The 23,847-nt window shown below is 42.5% G+C and overlaps 1 protein-coding gene across 2 annotated transcripts; it reads left to right on the top strand.

The window, feature by feature from the left end:
- Positions 1-2,763: 2,763 nt before the first annotated feature.
- On the top strand, positions 2,764-22,524 carry LOC140719264 (uncharacterized). Of its 2 annotated transcripts, none has more exons than XM_073033769.1 (2): positions 2,764-3,252; positions 20,297-22,524. In XM_073033769.1, exons 1-2 carry the CDS (start codon positions 2,863-2,865, stop codon positions 21,941-21,943), a joined length of 2,037 nt encoding a protein of 678 aa, XP_072889870.1. In that variant the 5' UTR covers positions 2,764-2,862; the 3' UTR covers positions 21,944-22,524. The 2 variants fall into 2 exon arrangements, with proteins under 2 accessions (XP_072889870.1, XP_072889869.1); XM_073033768.1 differs by lacking the exon at positions 2,764-3,252 and adding an exon at positions 18,514-18,538 and having other exon boundaries at positions 19,509-22,524.
- The last annotated feature ends 1,323 nt before the right edge of the window (positions 22,525-23,847 follow it).

Raw genomic sequence — 23,847 nt, 5'->3', positions numbered from 1 at the left:
AGTCGATTGTCAAAGATGAGGTTATGGAGTACCTGGAGGCATATGACAAGATAGGCAGAACTGAGCATGTTTCCTTAAAGGAAAATCCTGCCTGACAAACCTAGTGCAATTTTTTGAGGAAATTACAAGTAGGCTAGACAAGGGAGATGTAGTGGATGTTGTGTATTTGGATTTTCAGAAGGCCTTTGACAAGGTGCCACACATGAGGCTGCTAAACAAGAGCCCATGGAATTACTGGAAAGTTACATACGTGGATAGAGCGTTGGTTGATTGGCAGGAAACAGAGAGTGGGAATAAAGGGATCCCATTCTGGTTGGCTGCCGGTTACCAGTGGTCCGCAGACATCCGTGTTGGGGCCGCTTCTTTTTACGTTGTATATCAATGATTTGGATTATGGAATAGATAGCTTTGTGGCTAAGTTTGCTGGTGATACAAAGATAGGTGGAGGGACCGGTAGTGCTGAGGAAACAGAGAGTCTGCAGAGAGACTTAGATAGATTGGGGGAATGGGCAAAGAAGTGGCAAATGAATTACAATGTCGGAAAGTGCACGGTCATGCACTTTGGTAGAAGAAATAAACGGGCAGACTATTATTTAAATGGGGAGAGAATTCAAAGTTCTGAGATGCAACGGGACTTGGGAGTCCTCGTGCAGGATACCCTTAAGGTTAACCTCCAGTTTGAGTCAGTGGTGAAGAAGACGAATGCAATGTTGGCATTCATTTCTAGAGGAATAAGTATAGGAGCAGGGATGTGATGTTGAGGCTCTATAAGGCACTGGTAAGACCTCACTTGGAATACTTGCAGTTTTGGGCTCTTTATTTAAGAAAGGATGTGCTGACATTGGAGAGGGTTCAGAGAAGATTCACTAGAATGATTCCAGGAATGAGAGGGTTAACATATGAGGAATGTTTGACCACTTTTGGACTGTACTCCATGGAGTTTAGAAGAATGAGGGGGTCCTCATAGAAACATTTTGAATGTCGAAAGGCATGGACAGAGTGGATGTGGCAAAGTTGTTTCTCATGGTGGGGGAGTCTAGTACGAGAGGACATGACTTGAGGACAGCAGAGCGCCCATTCAGAACAGAGATACGAAAAAAAATTTTTAGCCAGAGGGTGGTGAATCTATGGAATTTGTTGCCACGGGCGGCAGTGGAGGCCAAGTCATTGGGTGTATTAAGGCAGAGATTGATAGGTATCTGAGTAGTCAGGGCATCAAAGGTTATGGTGAGAAGGCGGGGGAATGGAACTAAAGGAGAGATTGGATTAACTCATGATGAAATGGTGGAGCAGACTTGATGGGCCAAATGGCCGACTTCTGCTCCTTTGTCTTATGGTCTTAATCACCCTGGTTGATAGTCATTAAGGCAGCTCACTCAGCTCTTCTTGGGTGCTGGTATAATTATTGCCCTTTTGAAGCAGACAGGAACCTCCAACTGTAGCAATGAGAGATTGAACATGCCTTTGAATACTCCACCAGTTAGTTGGCACAGGTTTTCAGAGCCTTACCAGGTACTCCATTGGGTATGAGGCAGCCATGGGTGACAGTTGTGCTTTCCCTGGTAATATACTTCCAAGATAATCTTGGATGAAGAATCCACCTTTCAGTCAATGAAAATGTCAGTTAGTGCTCCATGGGGAAAGATCCTTCCATCACATTTAGTTGAGAAAATTACCCTTGTTTTACCTCTTTCTTTGGACCTTTCTCCAAATGAGAACATGTTTTGTCCTTTTCTTTCTGGGCACAAAATGATATTAATACATTTATTCTGGATAACAAGTGACACAAAACTTACACATCACAAAAGCGCCACAATCTAAATAGAAATATAACTGCCCTCCTTTTCATATTCATTGTCATTGATGAGTTCACCACTGTCAGTCATCTCAAGGGATGGGTGTAGGGTCAGAGTAATTAGAAACTCTCCAGAATCAGCCTTGTAATATCATGTGCTCTTTGTAGCGCTGTGGGACTTGACCAGATCTTGAAATAATACTAATGGAGAGAGACAAACTGAGCCACATCACAGAATGAAGATGGGCAGGAATGGTCCATTCTGTTACAAGCAGAAAAACAGAGAACTGAATAGTCCGTCTGGATCACTAATCCGTGTGCAGTTAGAAGATTGTTCGTCCAACTTGGGTTGAAGCTTGTTGAAACGGTGTGATGTCAGACATCATCATCGAGACTAAACTTATCCCATCTGAAATGCTGTAGTTCATCCACTGATGTCTTTTGTAAATCTTTTTACAGGTTAGAAATGACTAAGAATCTGTGTACAGGAATCTCAAAGACAACAACAGGTCAGTTCCAATGTCTCTGTCAGGTATTTAAGGAGTGACCAGATACTTCCTTTGTAACATCGATATATCTGTTGTTGATCCTAGGAGATGAAGATGTATCTGAGTGAAATCTACTGGAACCAGGGTGCTGAGAACACACTAGCATTTGTTGATCTGTTCTGTCTGTGGGAAGCGATTGATTCTGTCATTCAAGCTGATGATACGACAGAAATTTCACAGCAGTGAGAGGCCATTCACTTACTCTGTCTGTTGAAAGGGATTCACTCACTCAGCCAATCTGCAGACACACCAGTGAGTTCACAGGGGACAGAGACTGTTCAATTGTTCGTTGTGGGGTAAGAGACTCACTTGGTAATCTGATCTGCTCACACATCTGTGAGTTCTCACTGTGGAAAGGCTTTTTGTTGGTTCAGACTGTGGGATTCATGCAGTCATGCCACCTACAGATTACTAAATTGGTTTACACTAGGGAAGAGACCATTCACCCACTCAGACTGTGGGATGAGATTCACCCACTCATCTGACCAATTGGCACACTAGTCAGTTCACACTGCAGAGATGCTGATCACCTGCTCAGACTCTGGGAAGGGATTCACTCAGTCATCTCAGCTGAAGGTACGTCAGCAAACTCACACTGGGAAGAGGCCATTTAGCTGCCCAGACTGTGGGAAGGGATTCACTCGATCATCTGACCGACTGGCACACCAGCAAGTTCACACTGGGGAGAAGTTGTACACCTGCTCAGACTGTAGGAAAGGATTCACTCAGTTATCTAACCTACTGGCTCACCAGCGAGTTCACGCTGGGGAGAAACCGTTCACCTGCTCAGATTGTGGGAAGGGTTTCACCCAGTCATCTCAACTGAAGGTACATCAGCGAGTTCACACTGGAGAGAGGCCGTTCACCTGCTCTGAATGTGGGAAGAGATTTTCTCAGTCAAGCAACCTTGTGGCGCACTATTAAGTTCACTCTGTGGAGAGGCCATTCACCTGCTCAGACTGTGGGAAGGGATTCAATCATTCATCCAACCTTCGGAAGCACTACGGTGTTCACACTGGGGAAAAGTTTAAATAAGCTGCATGCTGGGTATTTAACCATCACAGTTACTGAATCCAGAGGCAAGTTCACAAGTGACTGTTGGTGTCAAATTCTAATTATTGCTGCTGCTCGTCACATCCAGTTCTGCACCCTGGTACTGGGACTGGGAGGAGTTTATCCTGTTGATGTTTACATTTAATGGGACTGGAGTTTAATATTCCGGATTTGTGTCAAATAAATCAGTTTTATTTTAAACTTTGTCTCAGATACTCAGTGAACCTACAACACACCCAGTGTACATAAGGGAATCAGCTGTGTCCAGGAGGTACCTGCCAGTATTTCTGTTCAATGACGGTCCTTTTAAAACCTTCCCTACTGTTCACCTCTCACTCTCCCTGTGGTGATGGGTTCCAAACAGTCCCCACTCAGTGGGTGAAGAGGTTTCCCGTGAATTTCCTACATGACTTTCTGCAGACTGAAGAAGACAATGAGCTGACTGCAACACACAAAAAATGCTGGAGGAACTCAGCAGGCCAGTCAGCATCTAGGAAAAGAGTACAGTCAATGTTTTGGGCCGAAATAACTTCATCAGGACTGGAAAAACGGATGAGCAGTTAGAGTGTGAAAGTGCGGCGGTGGGGGGAGACGGTGAGAGATACTAGGTGTTATGTGAAACTGGGAAAGGTGAGGGTTGAAGTAAAGAGCTGGGAAGTTGATTGGTGAACGAGATACAAGGCTGGAGAATGGGGTATCTGATAGGAGAAGACAGAAGGCGATGGAAGAAAGAAAAGGGGGAGGAGACTAGATGAGGTGAAGGGTATGTTTCTGTGCTGCAGTGCTCTGATTTGTAATTTCCACAGTTAGTGGTTTGCTGCTAACAACTGAACCCAGAGATTTACAGAGTGGGTGAAGAGGCTGTCCAGCGATTGTTCTGTGCTCAAAGCAATTGGGACGTCCCATTGCTGAGCAGATATTGTCTTCTCATTCTATTTTGCTCAGTCTGCCACTCAGCAAGTTCATTGCTTACTGGAAATCACAGAATCAGAGAAGGGACCCAACAGAGGGCTCCCCATTCTACCTCAGTCTGGTGATGGGGAAAGGCTCCCACTCCCAGAGAGTGACGTGGGAATCCTTTGTGCAAATGTTCACAAAGTTGGACAAAATACTGAAAAAGGTTCTGGATTTTGATATAGTAAAACAACTCACTGAACTGAAAATCACATTGAAACATGGCAGACTTAATAACACTAGTCAGATCTGATTTAATAGAACATATTTAACATTTTAACAGCACAGTATGGGCCCTTTGGCCATGATGTTGTACCGACTGTGGAATCTCCAAGATCAATCCAAATGTGGGAATCTCCTACATCACCTCCATTTTTCTATCAAGCATCTGCCTATCCAAGAGTCTCTTAAATGTCCTTAAAGTATCTGCCTTGGCCTCCACCAGTAGCCGAGAATTCTACACACCCACTACTCTGAGCAAAGAACCTTGCACCCTCCAAACACCTTAAAAATATAGCCCATCATATAACCATTTCTGCCCTGGGAAATATCTTTGGCTATCCTCTCGATTGTCTCATTATCTTGTCCATCTCCATCATGTCAGCTCTCATCCTCCTTCACTCCAAAGAGAAAAGCCCTAACTCACACTACCTATCCCCATAATACATACTGTATAATCTAGGCAATATCCTGGTAAACCTCCCCTGCACCCCTGCTAATGTTACCAAATTCTTCCTATAATCAGGGTCTCAGAACTGAACAAAGTGTTTCAAGTGTGGCCGAAGCAGGGCTTTATAGAACTGCAACATTACCTCGCAGCTCTTGAACTCAGTTGCTGGCTATGAAGGAATGTGTGATGGAAATCACTCAGTAAGTACATTGCTTACACATGGGTATTTACACACGTGCAAACATTGCTTTGTCACTGCTGTCGTTGCACTGAGTGTGTGCACCTCAATGTCTTCCCTCCGGTATACTTTCATAATGGATTGCCTTTATGGTTTCTTTCCCTCCATGATCAAATGGAATATTCTATTTCCTTAGCAATGTGGATGTGTAAATGTGTATATGTGTCTGTATACTGTATTTAATGTAGATACTTTTGTTTATTTTGTGGGGTGCATCATATTCTAATTTGTGTGTAGTCTTGTGGGTAATTAAAGATGGTACATCCTGGTGTGGGTAGCTCTCAGTGGGAGAGGGAGAGATAGATAGATAAAGAGAGAGATCAAGCGGCCAGGAGTTCACACTGGAAATACTGTAGTATGGTGCTATTTCTGGTAGATATACTTTTGTAACTATTGGCAGTTTTCTTGACACTATTTTCATTAACTTTTGTAAGTTTGATTTTTGACACACCTAATAAACACCTTTGCACAAAAGTCTTTCTTTGGTCAAAACCCATGTGGGTTTACAGCTCCTTAACCACTCAATCAACTTCAGTGGAAACTAAGGGGTCTATGATAGTGGACCTTAATATCCCTCTGTTCCTTCTCACTGCTAAACATCCTGCCATTAACTCTGTCTACTGCCTTCAAATTTGTACTTACAAAGTAAATCACTGCACTTATCCATGGGTGAACAGTTAGTGACCACAACTCCTTAACTTTCAGGATAGCTATAGATAGGGATAGGTACTGTCCTTCTGGGCGAGTTTTGGAGTAGGACAAATTATGAGGATATTATACAGGAATTAAGAATTCATTAGGAACACCTTTCTCTGACAAGTCCACAGCAGACATGTGGAGGGTGTTTAAAGATCATTTGCACAGAGTACTGGAAAGGTATGTTCTATTAGAAGGAAGGATGGGGATGAAAAGATTAGAGAAACTTGGATGTCCAGAGAGGTAATGAAAATTCATTAAGAAGAAAAAGGCAAAGTATGTCAAGCTTTGGAAGTTAGGATCAAACAAGGCAACATGAGGAGTATAAAGAAGCCAGGGAAGAACTAAAGAAAGGAATTAGGAAAGCCTAGAGGAGCCATGAAAAGTCCTGGCAAGTAGGATTAAGGTGAATTCCTAGGCACTGTATGGAAATTGTTGAATTCATACATCAAGAGTGAAAGGAGAACGAGGGAGAGGGTGAGACCACTCTACGATAAAATGGGAAACATTTGCTTGGATGTGGAGAATGTGAGTGAGGTACTGAATGAGTACTTTGTTTCAGTATTTACAGATGAAAAGGATGTGGAAGACCAGGAAGATCACTGCTAAGTGTGTAAAATGTTAGGGTGTTTAGACGTCAAGGAGGAGGAAGTGTAGGGCTTCCTAAGGAGTATTAGACCATAATACATAGGAGCAGAATTAGCCCATTCAGCCCATCGAGTCTTCTCCGCCATTCCATCTTGGCTGATCCCAGATCCCACTTAACCCTTTTTGCCATATCCTTTGATGACTTGACCAATCAGGAAACTATAAACTTCTGCCTTAAATGCACCCATAGACTTGGCCTCTACTGCAGTCTGTGACAGAGCAAATTCCACAGATTCACTACTCTCTGGTTCGAAAAATTCCTCTTACTTTTATTCTAGAGGGTCACCCCTCAATTCTCAGGCTGTTCCCTCGAGTTCTGGATACCACCACTAGAAGAAATACCCTCTCCATATCCACCCTATCTAGTCCTTTCAACATTCAGTAGGTTTTAATGAGATCCCCCTGCATTCTTCTAAATTCCAGTGAGACCAGGCCAAAAGATACTAAATGCTCCTCAAATATTAACCCCTTCATTTCCAGAATAATTTTCGTGAACCTCCTCTGGACTCTCTCCAATGACAACACATCCTTCCTGAGAAATGGGACCCAGAGCTGTTGACAATACTCCAAGTGTGGCCTGACTGGTGTCTTATAAAGGCTCAGCATTATCTCCTTGCTTTTATATTCTATTCCCCTTGAAATAAATGTCAACATTGCATTTGCCTTCTTCGCCACAGACTCAACCTGTAAATTATTCTTCTGGAACTCTTGGACAAGGACTCCTGCACCTCAGTTGTTTGAACCTTATGCCAATTTAGATAATAGTCCACACTATTGTTCCTTTTAACAAAATGCATATCGTACATTTCCCAACACTATTCCATCTGCCATTTTTTTGCCCTTTCTTCCAATTTGTCTTAAGTCCTGCTGCAATCACAATGTGAAAAGTAGCGGTCCTAACACTGACCCCTCAGGAACACCAACAGTAACTGGCAGCCAACCATAAATGACTCCCTTTATTCCCATTCACTGCCTCCTGTCTGTCAGCCATTCCTCTACCCATGCCAGTATCTTTCCTGTAATGTCACAGGATTTTATCATGTTAAGCAGCCTCATGTGTGGCAGCCTGTCAAAGTCCTGAAAATCCAAGTAAATGGCATCCACTGCCTCTCCTTTGTCCACCCTGTTTGTTACTTCCTTGAAGAACTCTACAGATTTGTCAGGCAAGATCTCCCTTTACAGGAACTATGTTGACTTTGACTTATCTTATCATTTGTCTCCAAGTACCCCAAAACCTCATCCTTAATAATAGATTCCAGCACTTTCCCAACCACTGAGGTCAAGTTAACTGGTGTATAATTTATTTTCTTTGCCTTCCTCCTTTCTTAAAGAGTAGAGCGATATTTCCAATCTTCCAGGTACAGGACCATGCCAGGATCAAGTGACTCTTGAAAGATCATGACTTAATTTCTCTAACATTTCTCATACATTAAATGTACCTTTGAAACCAATGCATCCATGATCTCTTCAGCAACCTCTCTCAGGACTCTGGGATGTAGTTAATCTGGTCCAAGTGACTTTTCCACCTTAAGATCTTTGGGTTTGGTGGGTTCCAGTGACATCATCATCAAGAATGGCAGCTTAAATCAATAGCTCCTCCAGAAAAACACATATTTTGTCCCGTTAACCCATCAAATATAGGATTTTTCGAAAGTATTTGAACTGATAAGAGGGGCAAGAATGGAAATAAAAAAAGCGACACTGGAGCCTGTGGATGAGATGGGTGCAGCGAGTGGCTCTCCTACCCGACCGCATGCTAGCAAGGCTGACGATGGGCCTTGTTCAGGCGAAGCGGCAAATATGATCAAACTTTTGAAAGAGATACAGGAGTTCCAAAAAGATATAAAACAGCAGCTACATGATATTAAGTTAGAGCTCGCCAACGTCAATCAAAAAATAGTGGTGGCAGAGACTCGAATTGAGAAGGTGGAAGATCGTGTGCAAAATGTGGAACAGATGCTAAGTAAGATGATAAAAATACTAAATCAACAAGAAAGTAAACTGCTTGACCTGGAGGCAAGATTACGGTGGAAAAATATCAGGATATACAACATTCTTGAAGGAGCGGAGGGTTTGTCTATGACAGAGTTTGTACAAAGGTTGCTGCGGGACTTGCTGGAGCTTCCCTCGACTATGAAGCTGGAAATTGAGAGGGCGCATCATGCGATCGTTCCGCAGCCTACCCGAGACAGAAGATAAGCCACGCTCAATAGTAATTAAATTCCTTCAATACAGTACCAAGGCGGAGATTCTACAAAGGGCCTGGGGTATGAAGAGTGTGTTTTTAGACGGTAAATTAATATATTTCGATCAAGATTACCCCCCGCGGTCCTGCAGAAACGTAAAGAATACTCTGAAGTAAAGCAAATACTAAAGCAAGAAAGGATTAGATTTCAAACTCCATACCCTGCTAAACTTCGAGTGTTTTATCAAGATGGGATCCAACTGCATCAGACAGCGGAAGAGGCGACTATAGACATGAAGGCCAGAGGGTTGCCTGTCAGCGTGATCAAAGCAGGAAAGCCTGGCAGAGGAATTATCCTGCTCTGCTTGGGAAATAGTGCGAGAATCGAGAAGGCAGGAGATAGGAGGAGGGCGAGAGAAGTATATTAGGAGGAGACTGGGAGTTTTCCAAAGACAGCCTCCACCCCCTTCAGAAGAGCCATAAGGTTTGGCTAACTTTAAACATGTTGAGAAGCTAAACGGAAGCAAAAATAGACGGTGATATACCTATCTCGAGAAATACTTATTATAATGTGGATTTTATATTACTCAGTTACTCTTCTTCATTCACTCACTTACTCCTTTTTCCCCACCAAAATGAGAATATATGTATGTGTGTGTATATGGGGGGGGGAAGAGAAGAGATGAGGGGGGGGGGAAGAGGGAGAGGGAGAGGGAGAGGGAGAGAGGGAGAGAGGGAGAGAGGGAGAGAGGGGGAGAGAGAGAGAGAGAGAGAGAGAGAGAGAGAGAGAGAGAGAGAGAGAGAGAGAGAGAGAGAGAGAGAGAGAGAGAGAGAGAGAGAGAGAGAGAGAGAGAGATGCACAGGGAAATCTTTTCTGTGTAATGGATTTGTTCACTGACTTTTATGGATACTGCAATGGGGGCCCTCAACTCACAGGTAGGAGGGGTTATCCCCTACAGCTAGACATTTCCTCTAGCTCAACCCAGGGTCATCTACTAGAGCCCTCAGCCTTGGAATCACACCTTCGTTGCCTTTTTTGTTATTATTTGCGTTTCTTGGTTCTTATTTGTTCAGGGAGTAGTTCGATTAAGTTTTATTCTGCTAATTTCAATGATACATTGATAAATACAGATGGCTAAGGACAAAGTAAAATTCATTTCTTTTAATGTCAATGGGCTATTAAATCCAATCAAATATAAGAGAATTTTATCCAAAATGAAAAAAGAACAAGCCCATGTAGTATATTTACAGGAAACTCACTTAAGTGATAATGAGCATAAAAAACTAAAGAGAATGGGCGTCACTAATTTATTTTTCACCTCATATAAACCAGGACATAGGAGAGGAGTTGCTATTCTTATCTCAAGTAAGCTAAATTTTGAAAAAGTATTTGAAATGGGAGATAAGGAGGGCAGATATATTCTGGTAAGGGGAAATATAGATGGAAATTCAGTTACTCTATTGAATATATATGCACCCCCGGGAAGTGATATTGGTTTCTTTCAGAAAATTACTGATATTATGGTAGCAGAAACAGAAGGTCTCCTGATATGTGGGGGAGACTTAAATTTAGAATTACAACCAATTTACAAATTAAATTTAAATTTACAATTACAATTACTCTTTCAATAGAAAAACCTATGAAACAAAATCCTTACGTAAGAAGGTTAATACACTTTTTGAGGATGTTGGTTTAATTGATATATGGAGGGACCTTTTCCCCGACAGAAGGGATAACACTCATTATTCTGCTCCCCATTCTGTATATACAAGAATAGACTATTTCACAACATTTGGAAAAGACAAAGACAAAATAAACACCTGTGGAATTGGGACAATAGATGTAAGTGACCATGCACCTATATATTTATCTGTTGATTTTGACTTACAACCAAAGAAATACTATATGGAAACTAAATTCAAGTCTACTCAATGATCCGTACTTTAAAGAACAAATTAAAAAAGAAATTGGTCTCTACTTAGAATTCAAAGATAATCGACAGGTTTCACCTCCCATTTTATGGGATACTCTGAAGGCTGTCTTAAGAGGGAGAATAATAGCAATATCTTCATATAAGAAAAAATAAGGAATAAAACATTAGAGGAATTACAAAATAGGCTGAACGAACTAGAGAAAAAACACAATTTGAATTTGGCGCAGGATACATTAGAGGAAATTTTAAAAATTAGGAATGAAATTAATAGTTTGGCTATGCAAGAAATCAAGAAAAATTTAATGTTTCTGAAACAGAGACATTATGAAAGTGGATCTAAGTCTATGAATATACTGGCGTGAAAACTGAAAAAAAAAGCAGAAAATACAATTCATAGAATTAGGGATCCAAGAACAAAAATGATAAAAAATAAGCTAAGTGAAATTCAAGAAGCGTTTGAAGTGTTTTACAAAACTCTATATTACAAAGTTCCAGGGGGAAGCATAACCCAAATTGACACCCTCCTGAATTCTCTAGATTTACCCACTTTAAGCAAAGAACAAAATAGAACGATGACTGCTGACATAACTTAAGTTGAATTAAAAGCTGCAATTAGTAGGCTTAAATTAAGCAAGTCACCAGGATCAGATGGGTATACGGCAGAGTGGTACAAAGAATTTAAAAATGAGTTAATTCCTGTTTTACTCCCCACACTGAAATGGGCTCTAAAAAAGGCACAAATGCCACCCAGTTGGAAGGAAGCGATAATCTCAGCTGTACCGAAAGAAGGCAAGGATAAAATGGAATGTGGGTCATTTAGACCAATATCCGTTCTTGAAGTAGATTATAGATTAATTACCTCCATCATGGCCAAACGATTAGAAGAGTTTCTACCCATACTGATACGTAACGATCAGACAGGTTTTATACGACAACGCCAAACATGAGAAAATATACGAAGGACACTTCACATTATGGATCATATACAAAAAAAAATCAAAGCAATGGTGATAAGCGTGGACGCTGAAAAGCCATTTGATTCGGTTAATTGGAATTTTCTTTAGAGTTTTACATAAATTTGGTTTCCAAGACACAATTATTAAAACTATACAGACTCATATGACAATCCTACTGCTAGGATTAAAATCAATGGATATTTATCAAATAGTCTTACCTTAGAAAGGGGCACGAGACAGGGTTGTGCATGGTCACCGCTACTCTTCGCATTATATCTGGAACCATTAGCTCAATACATCAGACAAAATGAAGATATCAGGGGAATTACTATTAAAGGGACAGAGCATAAATTGGCTTGTTAAGCAGATGACATTTTGATCTATCTAGGGCAACCTAAAATGATGCAATCCTTTCAACAATATGGTCAATTATCAGGATACAAGATCAACATAGATAAAACCCAATTACTTTCATATAACTATAGCCCACCAAGAGAAATTGAAAGTAGATATTCCTGGGCATGGCAAACAGATTTGGCAAAATTATCAGATGCAATTATCAGCCTTCATATAAAAGAAATTAAGGAAGATATGGCAAGATGGAACCTGATTCCTTTTTTTTAGTCTCAGTTCAAGGATTGAGTCTATTAAAATGAATATACAGCCCAAACTGTTATATCTCTTTCAGACTCTACCAATAGAGAGTAATCAAAACCAATTCAATGAATGGAACAAGATGTTATCAAGGTATATTTGGCAAGGTAAAAGGCCTAGAGTTTGTCTCAAAACTTTGCAATTAGCAAAGGAAAAGGGGGATAGGGCCTACCTTCTCTTAGAGATTATGATTTTGCAGCACAGTTGAGAGCTGTGATATGTTGGTGCAACCCATCATATGATGCTCAATGGAAAAACATTGAGGAGCGGGTACTTCCCATCCTCATAGAAGCAATTTTAGCTGATAACAACCTGCAAAGGTACATAAATACTATTGATAACCCATGGGTGAAACTGACTCTTAAAATATGGAAAACTACTGTAAAATATAATCTAGAGGGAGATATTGCAATTCTTAAATGGTGTGCATATGGCTCAGATTTTACACTGAATAAACTGGATGCTGGATTTAAGGACTGGAGAGCGAAAGGAATAACAGTTCTTTGCAACATAATGAAAGAAGGAACACTGTTCAGTTTTGAAATGCTTAAAGAGAAACTTATTAGAAAAAAAAGATTTTTATCGGTATTTACAGATGCGATAATATGTTAATAGGACACTTAAAAATGTAACCAAAGCAAGACATGCTTGATAGAGCTATTTAGAAAAGCATATAATTCAGATAACGGTAGTAGAATCCTTTCAAGCATATATAAGGGGTTGTCAAATCTTAAAACACATTCGACTTCATACATTAAAACAAAATGGGAGAAGGAAGGAGGGATAATTATATCTGAGGAAGAATGGACAATAATATGGAGGTATCAATGGAAGTGTACCAGTTCACAGAAATGGAGGGAGTTCGGATGGAAAAACTTGATAAGATATTTTATTACACCCTCTCAGAAATCCCATTATGGTAGTAATGCTGGAGAAATTGTGGAAATCAAAATGCAAATCATTATCATATTTTTTGGGACTGCCCTGTTAACAAAGACTATTGGAGGGGGATACACAATGCCCTACAAGACATCTTTAAATTTTTAAATGTGAAATACCCTTAAAGAGTAAGACCATATATTTTGGGTATATACCTCAAGAATGGTTGAAAAGAGATAAATATTTAATGAATACACTGCTGGTGGCTGGTAAAAAGACTCTTGCTAGGACATGGTTATCACAGGAGAGCCCAACTTTAAATGTATGGATGGACGTTACAATGGACATTTACAAAATGGAGAAGATAACAGCATCTGTTAATCATAAGCTGGAACAATTTGATTCATACTGGGAAAAATGGTTTAACTACATAATGCCTGATAGGCCTGATTTTATTCTCACAAATCAATAAATATGTTGTAAAAAAGTACAAGTACTCCCTACTTGTACATAGTTTTTTCCTTTTGCTTGTTTTTTCTTTCCACTCTTTTCTATAAGTGTATACCTCAGATAAATACTATGTCGAGTTTTGTGACATATGTGATTATATATGTACAATACTGAAATACATCTTATGGAAATGTTTGTTTGATGATGAACTTGAATAAAAAAAAAATTACAAAAGAAAGATCTTTGAGTTTGCCTTGCACTTTTCCCTTTGTAATAGCAATGGTGCTCACTCCTACTCCTTGACACTCACTGACCTCTGGCACACTACTAGTGCTTTCCACAGTGAAGACCGATGCTAAGTACCCATTAAGTTCATCTGCAATTTCTTTCTCTTCCGTTACTACTTCACCAGCATTATTTTCCAGCAGTCCGATATCACTCTTTATATAACTGATAAAACTTTAAGTATCCTACTTAAGATGGATAAGTCCTCAGGGCCTAATGGGATTTACTCCAGGTTATCAAAGGAGGCAATAGATGAGATTGCTGGACCCTTGACCTGTATGTTTGTGTCCTCTCTAGCCACAAGCGAGGTCCCAGAGGAATGGTGAAGAAGCTCTATTTAAGAAGGGAACAGGGGAAAATCCTGGGAACCAGAGTCTTTCATCAGATGTAGGGATATTGCTGGAGAAAATTCTTAGGGATGATTCCAGAAATGGACAGGTTATCATACGAGCAACTTTTGATGGCTCTGGATCTGTACTCACTGGAATTTTTTTTTGATCTAAGTATTTTTATTAACAAAGAAAAACAGTTGAACATATGTTATAATACAACCAACCATTTTATACTAGTTACAAAAAGAACCACTCACCCCTCAATAAACAAGAACAAATTTACCAGAATTTCTGAGATTTACCAGGATGCTGCCTGGTTTAGAGAGTATGGATCATGATCAGAGATTAAGGGAGCTAGGGCTTTACTCTTTGGAGAGGAGGAGGATGGGAGGAGACATGATAGAGGTGCATAAGATATTAAGAGGAATAGACAGAGTGGACAGCCAGCGCCTCTTCCCCAGGGCACCACTGCTCAGTACAAGAGGAAATGGCTTTAAGGTAAGGGGAAGTTCAAGGGGGATATTAGAGGAAGGTTTTTCACTGAGAGAGTGGTTGGTGTGTGGAATGCACTGCCTGAGTCAGTGGTGGAGGCAGATACACTAGTGAAGTTTAAGAGACTACTAGACAGGTATACGGAGGAATTTAAGGTGGGGGGTTATATGGGAGGCAGGGTTTGAGGGTTGGCACAACATTATGGGCCTAAGGGCCTGTAATTTGCTGTCCTATTCTATGTTCTAAATAGAACCAGCCAGATCAGTCAAAAATAGATACATATTGAAGGATTCAAAATTAAACCTAATCGTGAAAAGTACCCCCCCCCCCCCGAAAAAAAGCTTCAACATCTCAAAGATAGTGACCACAGAGAAAACATATTTCCACGACAAAAGACTAGGATAATCATAATACTTTTTCTTGGCACTGCAGGGAACTATTGATTCTGCAACTGTTTATGAACAGCCCATTGGAGTCCCACATATGAAAAATGCATTACTGGTCCATGATCATAGCTTTCTCTGGATCCAGAAATTCTTTTACCATCCCGTTGTGTGTAATGCGGAGTCGAGCAGGGAACAGTATACCATATCAGATATCTGGCTGGTCACACAGCAGTTTTCTGACATCCGTGAATGCAGCTCGAGCTTTGGTGATAAAAACACAAAATGCTGGCAGAACTCAGCAGGCCAGACAGCATCTATGGGAGGAGATAGTGACGACGTTTCGGGCCGTAACCCTTCATCAGGAGCTTTGGTGACCCCTGTGGTGTAGTCTGGAAAAATAGCGATGGGTTTCCCATTGTAGTTAAGTGGAGCCTGGTTTCGGCCTCGATGTAAACATCGACACAGTCCTGATAATAATGTAGTTTAACTACAATTGCACGCGGTTTACCGCTGTTTTTTTTTTGACGTGAGACTCTGTTGCGAGTGGTCAATAAGAACGTCTTTGTCCAATTTAAGCACCCCTGACAGTAATTTAGAAATGGACTCTGTGGAACTTGACCCAGGCCCCTAAGCAACCCCCAAAATACGGATATTGTACCTCCGCATTCTTCCCTCCATGTCTTCACATTTATCATTTAAGTCCTTCAGCTCTGACTTCAGGGTGTTTCCGATGGTTTGAAGCGATACCATTTCATCTGACCACGATGATATGCCGTCTTCCATGTCTGTAACATTAGCCTTTACTTGGTCAATCTCAACTTGGGTCCGTGCCACATTGTTTGCTAACTTGGTTCTTACTACCTGCAACTCATTTTTCAGGTTCTGTAGTTGAAATCTTTGGTGAGGGCGTTTTTCAGCTCTGCTCTTATCACCGCAGAGATGTCCGTTTTTAGCTCTGAGAGGAGCTGAATTTTTAGGTCTTCCTTGTCCATTTTGCCTGAGTTCATGCAGGGTAGAGTATTTGAGCAATCACGGGCAGCACTTAAACTCTGCGCCGGGGAGTCGGTCGTCTTGGTGTTAGTGGGCCCAGTGTTCTTATATTTTCGAAGCTTACATGACATTACTGCATGTCAGAGAATAAAGTAACTCTCGCTATACGTACTTAGACGACTTATTTACTTACTTTGATAAGATTTGAAAGAAAGCACTATTCTAAATATAAAATAAAGGTTAGGCAGGAGCCCAGCCAAACATGCCTTACTCCATTGCTTGCTCACGTGGTCCCCCCTCTGTACTCGCTGGAATTTAGAACAATGAGGGGGGATCTCATTGAAACCTTTCGAATGTTGAAAGGCCTGGACGGAGTAAATGTGGAAAGGATGTTGCCTATGGTGGGAGAGTCGAGGACACAAGAGGGCACAGCCTCAGGATAGATGGGTGTCCATTCAAAACAGAGATGTGGAGAAATTTCTTCAGCTAGAGGGTGGTGAATTTGTGGAATTTGTTGCCACGTGCAGCTGTGGTGGCCAGGTCGTTGGGTGTATTTAAGGCAGAGATTGGTAGGTTCTTGATTGGACATGGCATCAAAGGTTATGGGGAGAAGGCCAGGAAATGGGGTTGAGAAAAAAAAGGATCAGCCATGATTGAATGGCAGAGCAGACTCGATGGGCCAAATGGCCTAATTCTGCTCCTATGTGTTATGGTCTTATGGATAGGATATGCAAGCATTTGGAAACCCATGGCCTAAATAGGAGAGCCAGCATGGCTTTGTATATGACAGGTTGTGCCTTACCACTTGAAAAGGTGATGAGAGAGATTGATGAGGGTAGGACAGTGGATGTTGTCTACATGGATTTTAGTAAGGTGTTTGACAAATTTCCTCATGGGAGGCTAATCCAGATGGTTAAGATGCATAGGGTAAGTGGCAAATTGGCTGTTTGGATTCAGAACTGGCTTGCACTTAGAAGACAGAGGGTAATGGTTGAAGGGATTTATTCAAGCTGGAGGTCTGTAATTAGTGCTGTTCTGCAGGGATCTGTGCTGGGACCTCTGCTGTTTGTGATGTATAGAAATGACCTGGATGAAAATGTAGATGGGTGGGTTAGTAAATTTGCAGATGACACCAAGATTTGTGAAGTTGTGGATAGTGCAGAATACTGACAAAGAGATGGCAGGGCATTAATAGAGTTGCTGAGCAGAGAGAACTTGGGATCTCAGTTCATAGTTCCTTGAAAGGGTGGTTAAGAAAGCTTATCGAATGCTTGTTTTTATTAGTCGAGGTAATGAGTTCAAGTCAGGAGATTATGTTGCAACTTGATAAAACTCTGGTTAGGCCACATTTGGAATATTGTGTACAGTTCTGGTTGCCTCACTATAGGAAGAATGTTGACTCTTTGGAGAGGGTGCAGAACAGGTTTACTAAGATGCTGTCTGGTTTAGAGGGCATGTGTTATCACGAGAGGCTGGGTACACCTGGGTTGTTTTCTCTGGAGTGCGGGAGGCTGAGGGGAGATCTGATAGAGGTTTATGTGATTATGATAGGCATAGATAGAGTGCACAGAGAGTATCTGTTTCCCAGGGTTAAAATATCTAATACTGGAGGGGATGCATTGAAGGTGAGAGGGGGTAGGTTCAAGGGGAATGTGAGGGATAAGTTTTTTACTCAGAGAATGGTGGATGCCTGAAATGCACCACCTGGTATGGCGGTAAAGGCAGATACATTATAGGCTTTTAAGAGACTTTTGGATACACACATGGATATAAAGAGGATGGAAGGATACAGTAGGAGGGATTACTGTTTTTTTAAATTTGCTTTTTAACACAATATCTTGGACCGAATAGCCTATTCCTGTGTTGTATATTTTTATGTTCTATGACAAACAGATATTAAAATCACAATGTCTTTGTACCTACTGGAATATTTTTCGCAGAAACTTATGTAAATGTTACGTTGTGGTTTACAAACCCCTCTTGGCCTCTTATCTCTTCTTCTCACCTGCCTACCATCTCCCCCCCCCCCCCCGTGCTCCTCCTTCCCTCTCCCCCACGGTCCACCCTCCGCTCCCATCACATTCCTTCCTCTCCAGCCCTTTACTTTTCCCACCCACCTGACTTCACCTATCACTTTCCAGCTAACCTGCTTTCCATCCCCCACTACCTTTTTATTCGAGAGTCTTCTCCCTTCCTTTTCAGGCCTGAAGAAGGACACAGCCTGAAATGTTGACTTTTAATAGAGTCCAGTTGCTGAGCTCCCCCAGCATCTACTGCGCTGCAGAATTCGGCGACCGTGACCCAGCGATCGAATGCGCATGCGTAATGTCAGACAGGTCCGAAACTCGCGCATGCGCTCACAGTACGTCAGGCGTCCAGACGGATTGCAGCAGGTAGGAGTGAGGTTCCGGGAGGGGTTTCCTCAGCACTGGCGTCGGCACCGCGACTCAGGGGCAATTGTTGCGAGCTCCGGACACACCGTGGTCCCGCATCCCGGGACATTCCTGGTCCTTTCCCTCTCTCTCAGCCCCAAGTAGCCGGGCCCTGGGGACCTTTCTGCTGATGAGCAAAGGTGTTGCCGCCATTCAGCGACGCATGCGCATGGCTGGGACGGGACGGGACGGGACGGGTCTCCGGTTTCAGAGTCTGAGGGAATAGCGGCGAATCATCTGCCGAGCTCCATCTGTCTAAATCCCAGCATTAGGAACTCGGAACAAAAACATCTCAGAAAGAATCTACCTTCCTGTCAATGAAAATGTTAATTAGTGCTGCAGGGGATAAAAGAACAAAATCCTTCCATCACATTTAGTTCTCGAGAAAATCACTTTTGTTTTAACGCTTTCTCTGAGCCTTTCTATTCGTGAGATTTTGTTTTGTAGCATCTGTCTGGGTACAAAATGATATCAAACACGTTTCACTTGGGTAACAAGTGACCCATAGATTTCACATCGCAAAAGTGCCACACTCCAGATACTGCCCTCTTCACCTTCATATTCATTGGCATTACCATCGATGAGTTTACCACCACCAATCACTTGTGGGGTGGGGTTAGAGTAATTAGGAAGTCTCCAGGATCAGCCGTGTAATATCGTGCTCTTTGTAGCGCTGTGGGACATGACTAGAACTGGAAATAACACAAGTAGAGAGAGGCAAACTGAGTCATGTTACAGATTGAAGACGGGCAGGAGTGCTCCATTCTGATACAGACAGGAAGTCAGTTAGAGAACTGGATGCCTGATTCCTCCAGCTTGGGTTGAACCTTGTTGTAACAGTGTGATGTCAGACATGGCCATCGAGAATAAAGTTATCTCATCTGAAATGCTGTCCTTCACCCATTGATGTCTTTTGTAAATCTTTTTACAGGTTAGAAATGACAAAGAATCTGTGTACAGGAATCTCAAACACAACAGCACATCAGTTCTAAGGACTCTGTCTGGATATTTAAGGAGTGACCAAATATTTCCTTTGTAACACCAATTTATCTGTTGGCCCTTGAAGAAATATCTCGACCACAGCTGGAAACAGGCTTTGTGTCTGAAATGAAGTTTTTTTTGTTGTAACTCAGTGAAATCCACTGGAACCCAGGTGCTAACACACCAGCACTGAAGATCGGTTCTTCAACTGTATCGACTGTGTGACGGATTTACTGTGACATCTGACTTGGTGACTTGCCAGTTAATTGATAGAAGGGAGATATCATTCTCCTGTCAGTGTGATAAGGGATTCTCTTACTCAACTGACCCACAGAGACACCAGTGAGCTCAAAGGGGGAAGAGGCCATTCACCTGCTCTGTCTGGGATAGGATCTGCTCAGTCATCCAGCCTGAAGATACATCAGCAAGTTCACATCACAGTGAGATGGTTTACCTGTTCTGTTTGTGGAAAGCAAATCATTCTGTCATCCAAGCTGCTGATACATCAGAAAATTTACAGCGGGAGGCCATTCAGTTGCTCTGTGTGTAGGAAGAGGTTCACTCACTCAGCTGATCTGCAGAGATACGAGTCATTTGACAAGGGAGAGACTGTTCAACAGTTCTGAGTGGGAAGAGATTCACTCGGTCATCAGATCTGTTGACCCAAAGTGAGACCACACTGGGGAGAGGCAGTTTACCTGTTCAGAAGCTTGGAAGGGATTCACTTAGTCATCTGAGCGATTGATGCATCAGTCAGTTCACACTGGGGAGATGCCATTTATCTGCTCAGACTGTGGAAAGGGATTCACTCAGTCATCCCACCTTCAGACACATCAACGAGTTCACACTGGGGAGAAGCCGTTCACCTGCTCAGACTGTGGGAAGGGATTCACTCGATTATCTCACCTACAGGCACACCAGTCTGTTCACACTGGGGAGTGGCCATTCCTCTGCTTAGAGTGTGGGAAGGGATTCACTCGATCGTCTGACCTACTGGCACACCAGTCAGTGCACACTGGGGAGACACCGTTCAGTTGCTCAGAATGTGGGAAGGGATTCACTCAGTCATCTCAGCTGAAGGTACATCAGCGAGTTCACACTGGGGAGAGACCATTCATCTGCTCAGACTGTGGGAAGGGATTCACTCGATCATCTCACCTGCAGGCACACCAGACAATTCACACTGGGGAGAAGCCGTTTACTTGCTTAGATTGTGGGAAGGGATTCACACGATCATCTGATCTTTTGGCACACCAGTCAATTCACACTGGGGAGGCACCATTCAGCTGCTCATACTGTGGAAAGGGATTCACTCAGTCATCGCAACTGAAGGTACATCAGCGAGTTCACACTGGGGAGAGACCATTCATCTGCTCAGACTGTGGGAAGGGATTCACTCGGTCATCTCACCTTCTAGCACATCTGCGAGTTCACACTGGGGAAAAACCATTCACCTGCACAGACTGTGGGAAGGCATTCACTCAGTCATCTCAACTGAAGCTACATCAGCGGGTTCACACTGGGGAGAGACCATTCACCTGCACAGACTGTGGGAAGGGATTCACTCAGTCATCTTCCCTACTGGCACACCAGAGAGTTCACACTGGTGACAGGCCGTTCACCTGCTCAGACTGTGGGAAAGGATTCACTCGATCATCTGACCTACTGACACACCAGTCCGTTCACACTGGAGAGAGGCCATTCACATGCTCAGACTGTGGGAAGGGATTCACTCGATCATCTCATCTACAAGCACACCAGTCAGTTCACAGTGGGGAGACACCGTTCACCTGCTGTTACTGTGGTAAGGGATTTACTCAGTCATCTCAACTGAAGCTGCATCAGAGAGTTCACACTGGGGAGAGGATATTCACCTGCTCAGAATGTGGGAAAGAATTCACTCGGTCATCTCACTTACTGGCACATCAGCGAGTTCACACTGGGGAGAAACCATTCACCTGCTTAGACTGTGGGAAGGGATTCACTCAGTCATCTCAACTGAGGGTGCATCAGCGAGTTCACACTGGGGAGAGGCCATTCAGCTGCTCAGATTGTGGGAAGGAATTCACTCGGTTATCTCACCTACAGGCACACCAGCGAGTTCACACTGGGGAGAGACCATTTACCTGCTCAGTCTGTGGGAAGGGATTTACACAGTCATCTTCCCTACTGGCACATCAGCGAGTTCACACTGGGGAAAGGCCATTCATCTGCTCAGACTGTGGGAAAGCATTCACTCAGTCATCGCAACTGAAGGTACATCAGCGAGTTCACACTGGAGAGAGGCCATTCATCTGCTTTGAGTGTGGGAAGCGATTCACTCAGTCATCTTCCCTATTGGCACACCAGCGTGTTCACATTGGGGAGAAACCGTTCAACTACTGAGAATGTGGGAAGGAATTCACTCGCGTCAATTTAACTGAAACTACATTAAGTTCACGCTGGGGAGTGGATGTTCACTGCTCGGCCTGTGAAAATGGATTCAGTTGATCATCTGACATAAAGACGTTCACGCTGTTCTGTGTGTGGGAAGGGATTCACTGAATTATATTCCGAACTGGCATACCAGTGTGTTCAGACTATGAAGAAACCATTGTGGTAAGGGTTTTCGTTGGTCATTTCAATTGAAGGAACGTCAGTGGGTTTGGACTGGAGAGAGGCCCTGAATGTGGGAAGGGATTCACTCCCGTTTTCCCACCTTATGACACACTATCGGGTTGACACTGGGGAAAGAGTTGAAATATGCTGCATGTTGGATATTTGACCATCACAGTTACTGAGTTGAGGGGCAAGTTCAAGAGTGACTGTTGGTCTTGAACTCTTCAATTATTGCTGCTGCTCATCACGCCCAGTTCTGCACCCTGCTCACTGGGACTGGGAGGAGTTTCTTCCGCTGCTGTTCACCTTTAATGGGACTGTAGTTTCATACTCAGGATCAGTGACAAATAAATCAAGTCTATTTTAAACTTTATCTCAGGGACTTAGTGAAACTACATCACACCCAGTGTACATAAAGGAGGCAGCTCAGTCGATCTGCTCCATGCCAGTATTTCTGTTCCACGCCAGTCCTCTGAAATTCATGTTTGCTGTTCACCTTTCACTTTTCCCGTGGTGATGGGTTCCAAGAATAACCACTGTGGGTGAGGAGGTTTCCCTTGAATCTCCTGCATGGCTTTCTTCAGATTGTGAGCTGATTGCAGTTGTGTCTGACCTGTTGTTTGTCCCTTAAATCTCTGGGCTGAGGAAGAATGACATTGTTAGTTAACCAAAGTAACACACACAAAATGCTGGAGAGCTCAGCATCTGTGGAAAAGCGTAAACAGTTGATGTTTCGGACACTTGATGAGTCCTGACGAAGGGTCTCGGCCTAAAATGATGACTGTTTACACTTTTCCATAGACGCTGCTTGGCCTGCTGAGTTCCTCCAGCTTTTTTGTGTGTGCTGCTTTGGAATTCCAGAATCTGCAGATATTCTCATGTTTGTTTCCTGTCCATTTCAATGTTATGGGTCATTTTCACTTACTCCAAAGGGTTGTGTCTCACACAGCGGAGTTGTTGAATACACCACCATAAAGTCTAAAAGCGGATGTGGAGCAGCAGTCCGTAAACTCTAAAAGCAGAGTTGGATGTTCAATGCAACAGGGTCAGAAACTAGACAGGGCAGAGTTTTGGTCTCTGCACAGTGGTAGGGGTAAGAGGAGTAAGGAAACAGCAGGGGTGGGTTGGGAGTTTGAAAATGGATAGCAGAATTGCAATATTTGGAAGCTGGTTAACAGAAATAGATATTTTATTTATTTTGTTGATACACAGAATGCCTGTTGACATTGAGTATATTGCCTGTGGAAGCTTGCTGTGTTAAGCTGGCAACTGAGTTCCTATAAGAATATTGTCTAGATTGGTGCCATTTGGTAGAGGGCAGCCAATAGTTCTAAACACTTCCAATAGCACTGTTCTTATCCAGAAACCTCTGAGCTGAAGAATGTACAATCACTGCAAATCATGCAACTGCAGAGTCCAAAGTTTGCTGAAAGCTGGGTACACATCCAGTTGACAAAAGGCTTCAGGAGTGGGTGTGTTGTACTTCTCAGGCACAGCTGCGATCTTACTAGGTAAAGCTAAAGGTTTGAGACTTGGATGAAAAGTTATAGTTTCAAGTTTAAGTCAAAGTACATATATGTCACCAAATCAACCACAAAATTAATTTTCTTGTGGAAATGCTCAATAACCATGATAGAATTAATATAAGACCCCACTAACAGGTCAGAGAACCAGTGTGCAAGTACAAAAAG

This window comes from Hemitrygon akajei, chromosome 31 (genome assembly GCF_048418815.1).
Source record: "Hemitrygon akajei chromosome 31, sHemAka1.3, whole genome shotgun sequence".
NCBI lineage: Eukaryota > Metazoa > Chordata > Chondrichthyes > Myliobatiformes > Dasyatidae > Hemitrygon > Hemitrygon akajei.
The sequence above is the reverse complement of the archived record's forward strand: the minus strand, read 5'-3'. Positions and strand labels throughout refer to the sequence as shown.

What these genes read in the sequence shown, in the direction of transcription:
- LOC140719264 (XM_073033769.1), top strand. Translation starts at nt 2,863, where the DNA reads ATGCTGATCACCTGCTCAGACTCTGGGAAGGGATTCACTCAGTCATCT. An exon ending in TTTCTCAGTCAAGCAACCTT is followed by an intron (nt 3,253 to 20,296) that starts GTGGCGCACTAT and finishes TAGTCATCTGAG; the next exon opens with CGATTGATGCATCAGTCAGT.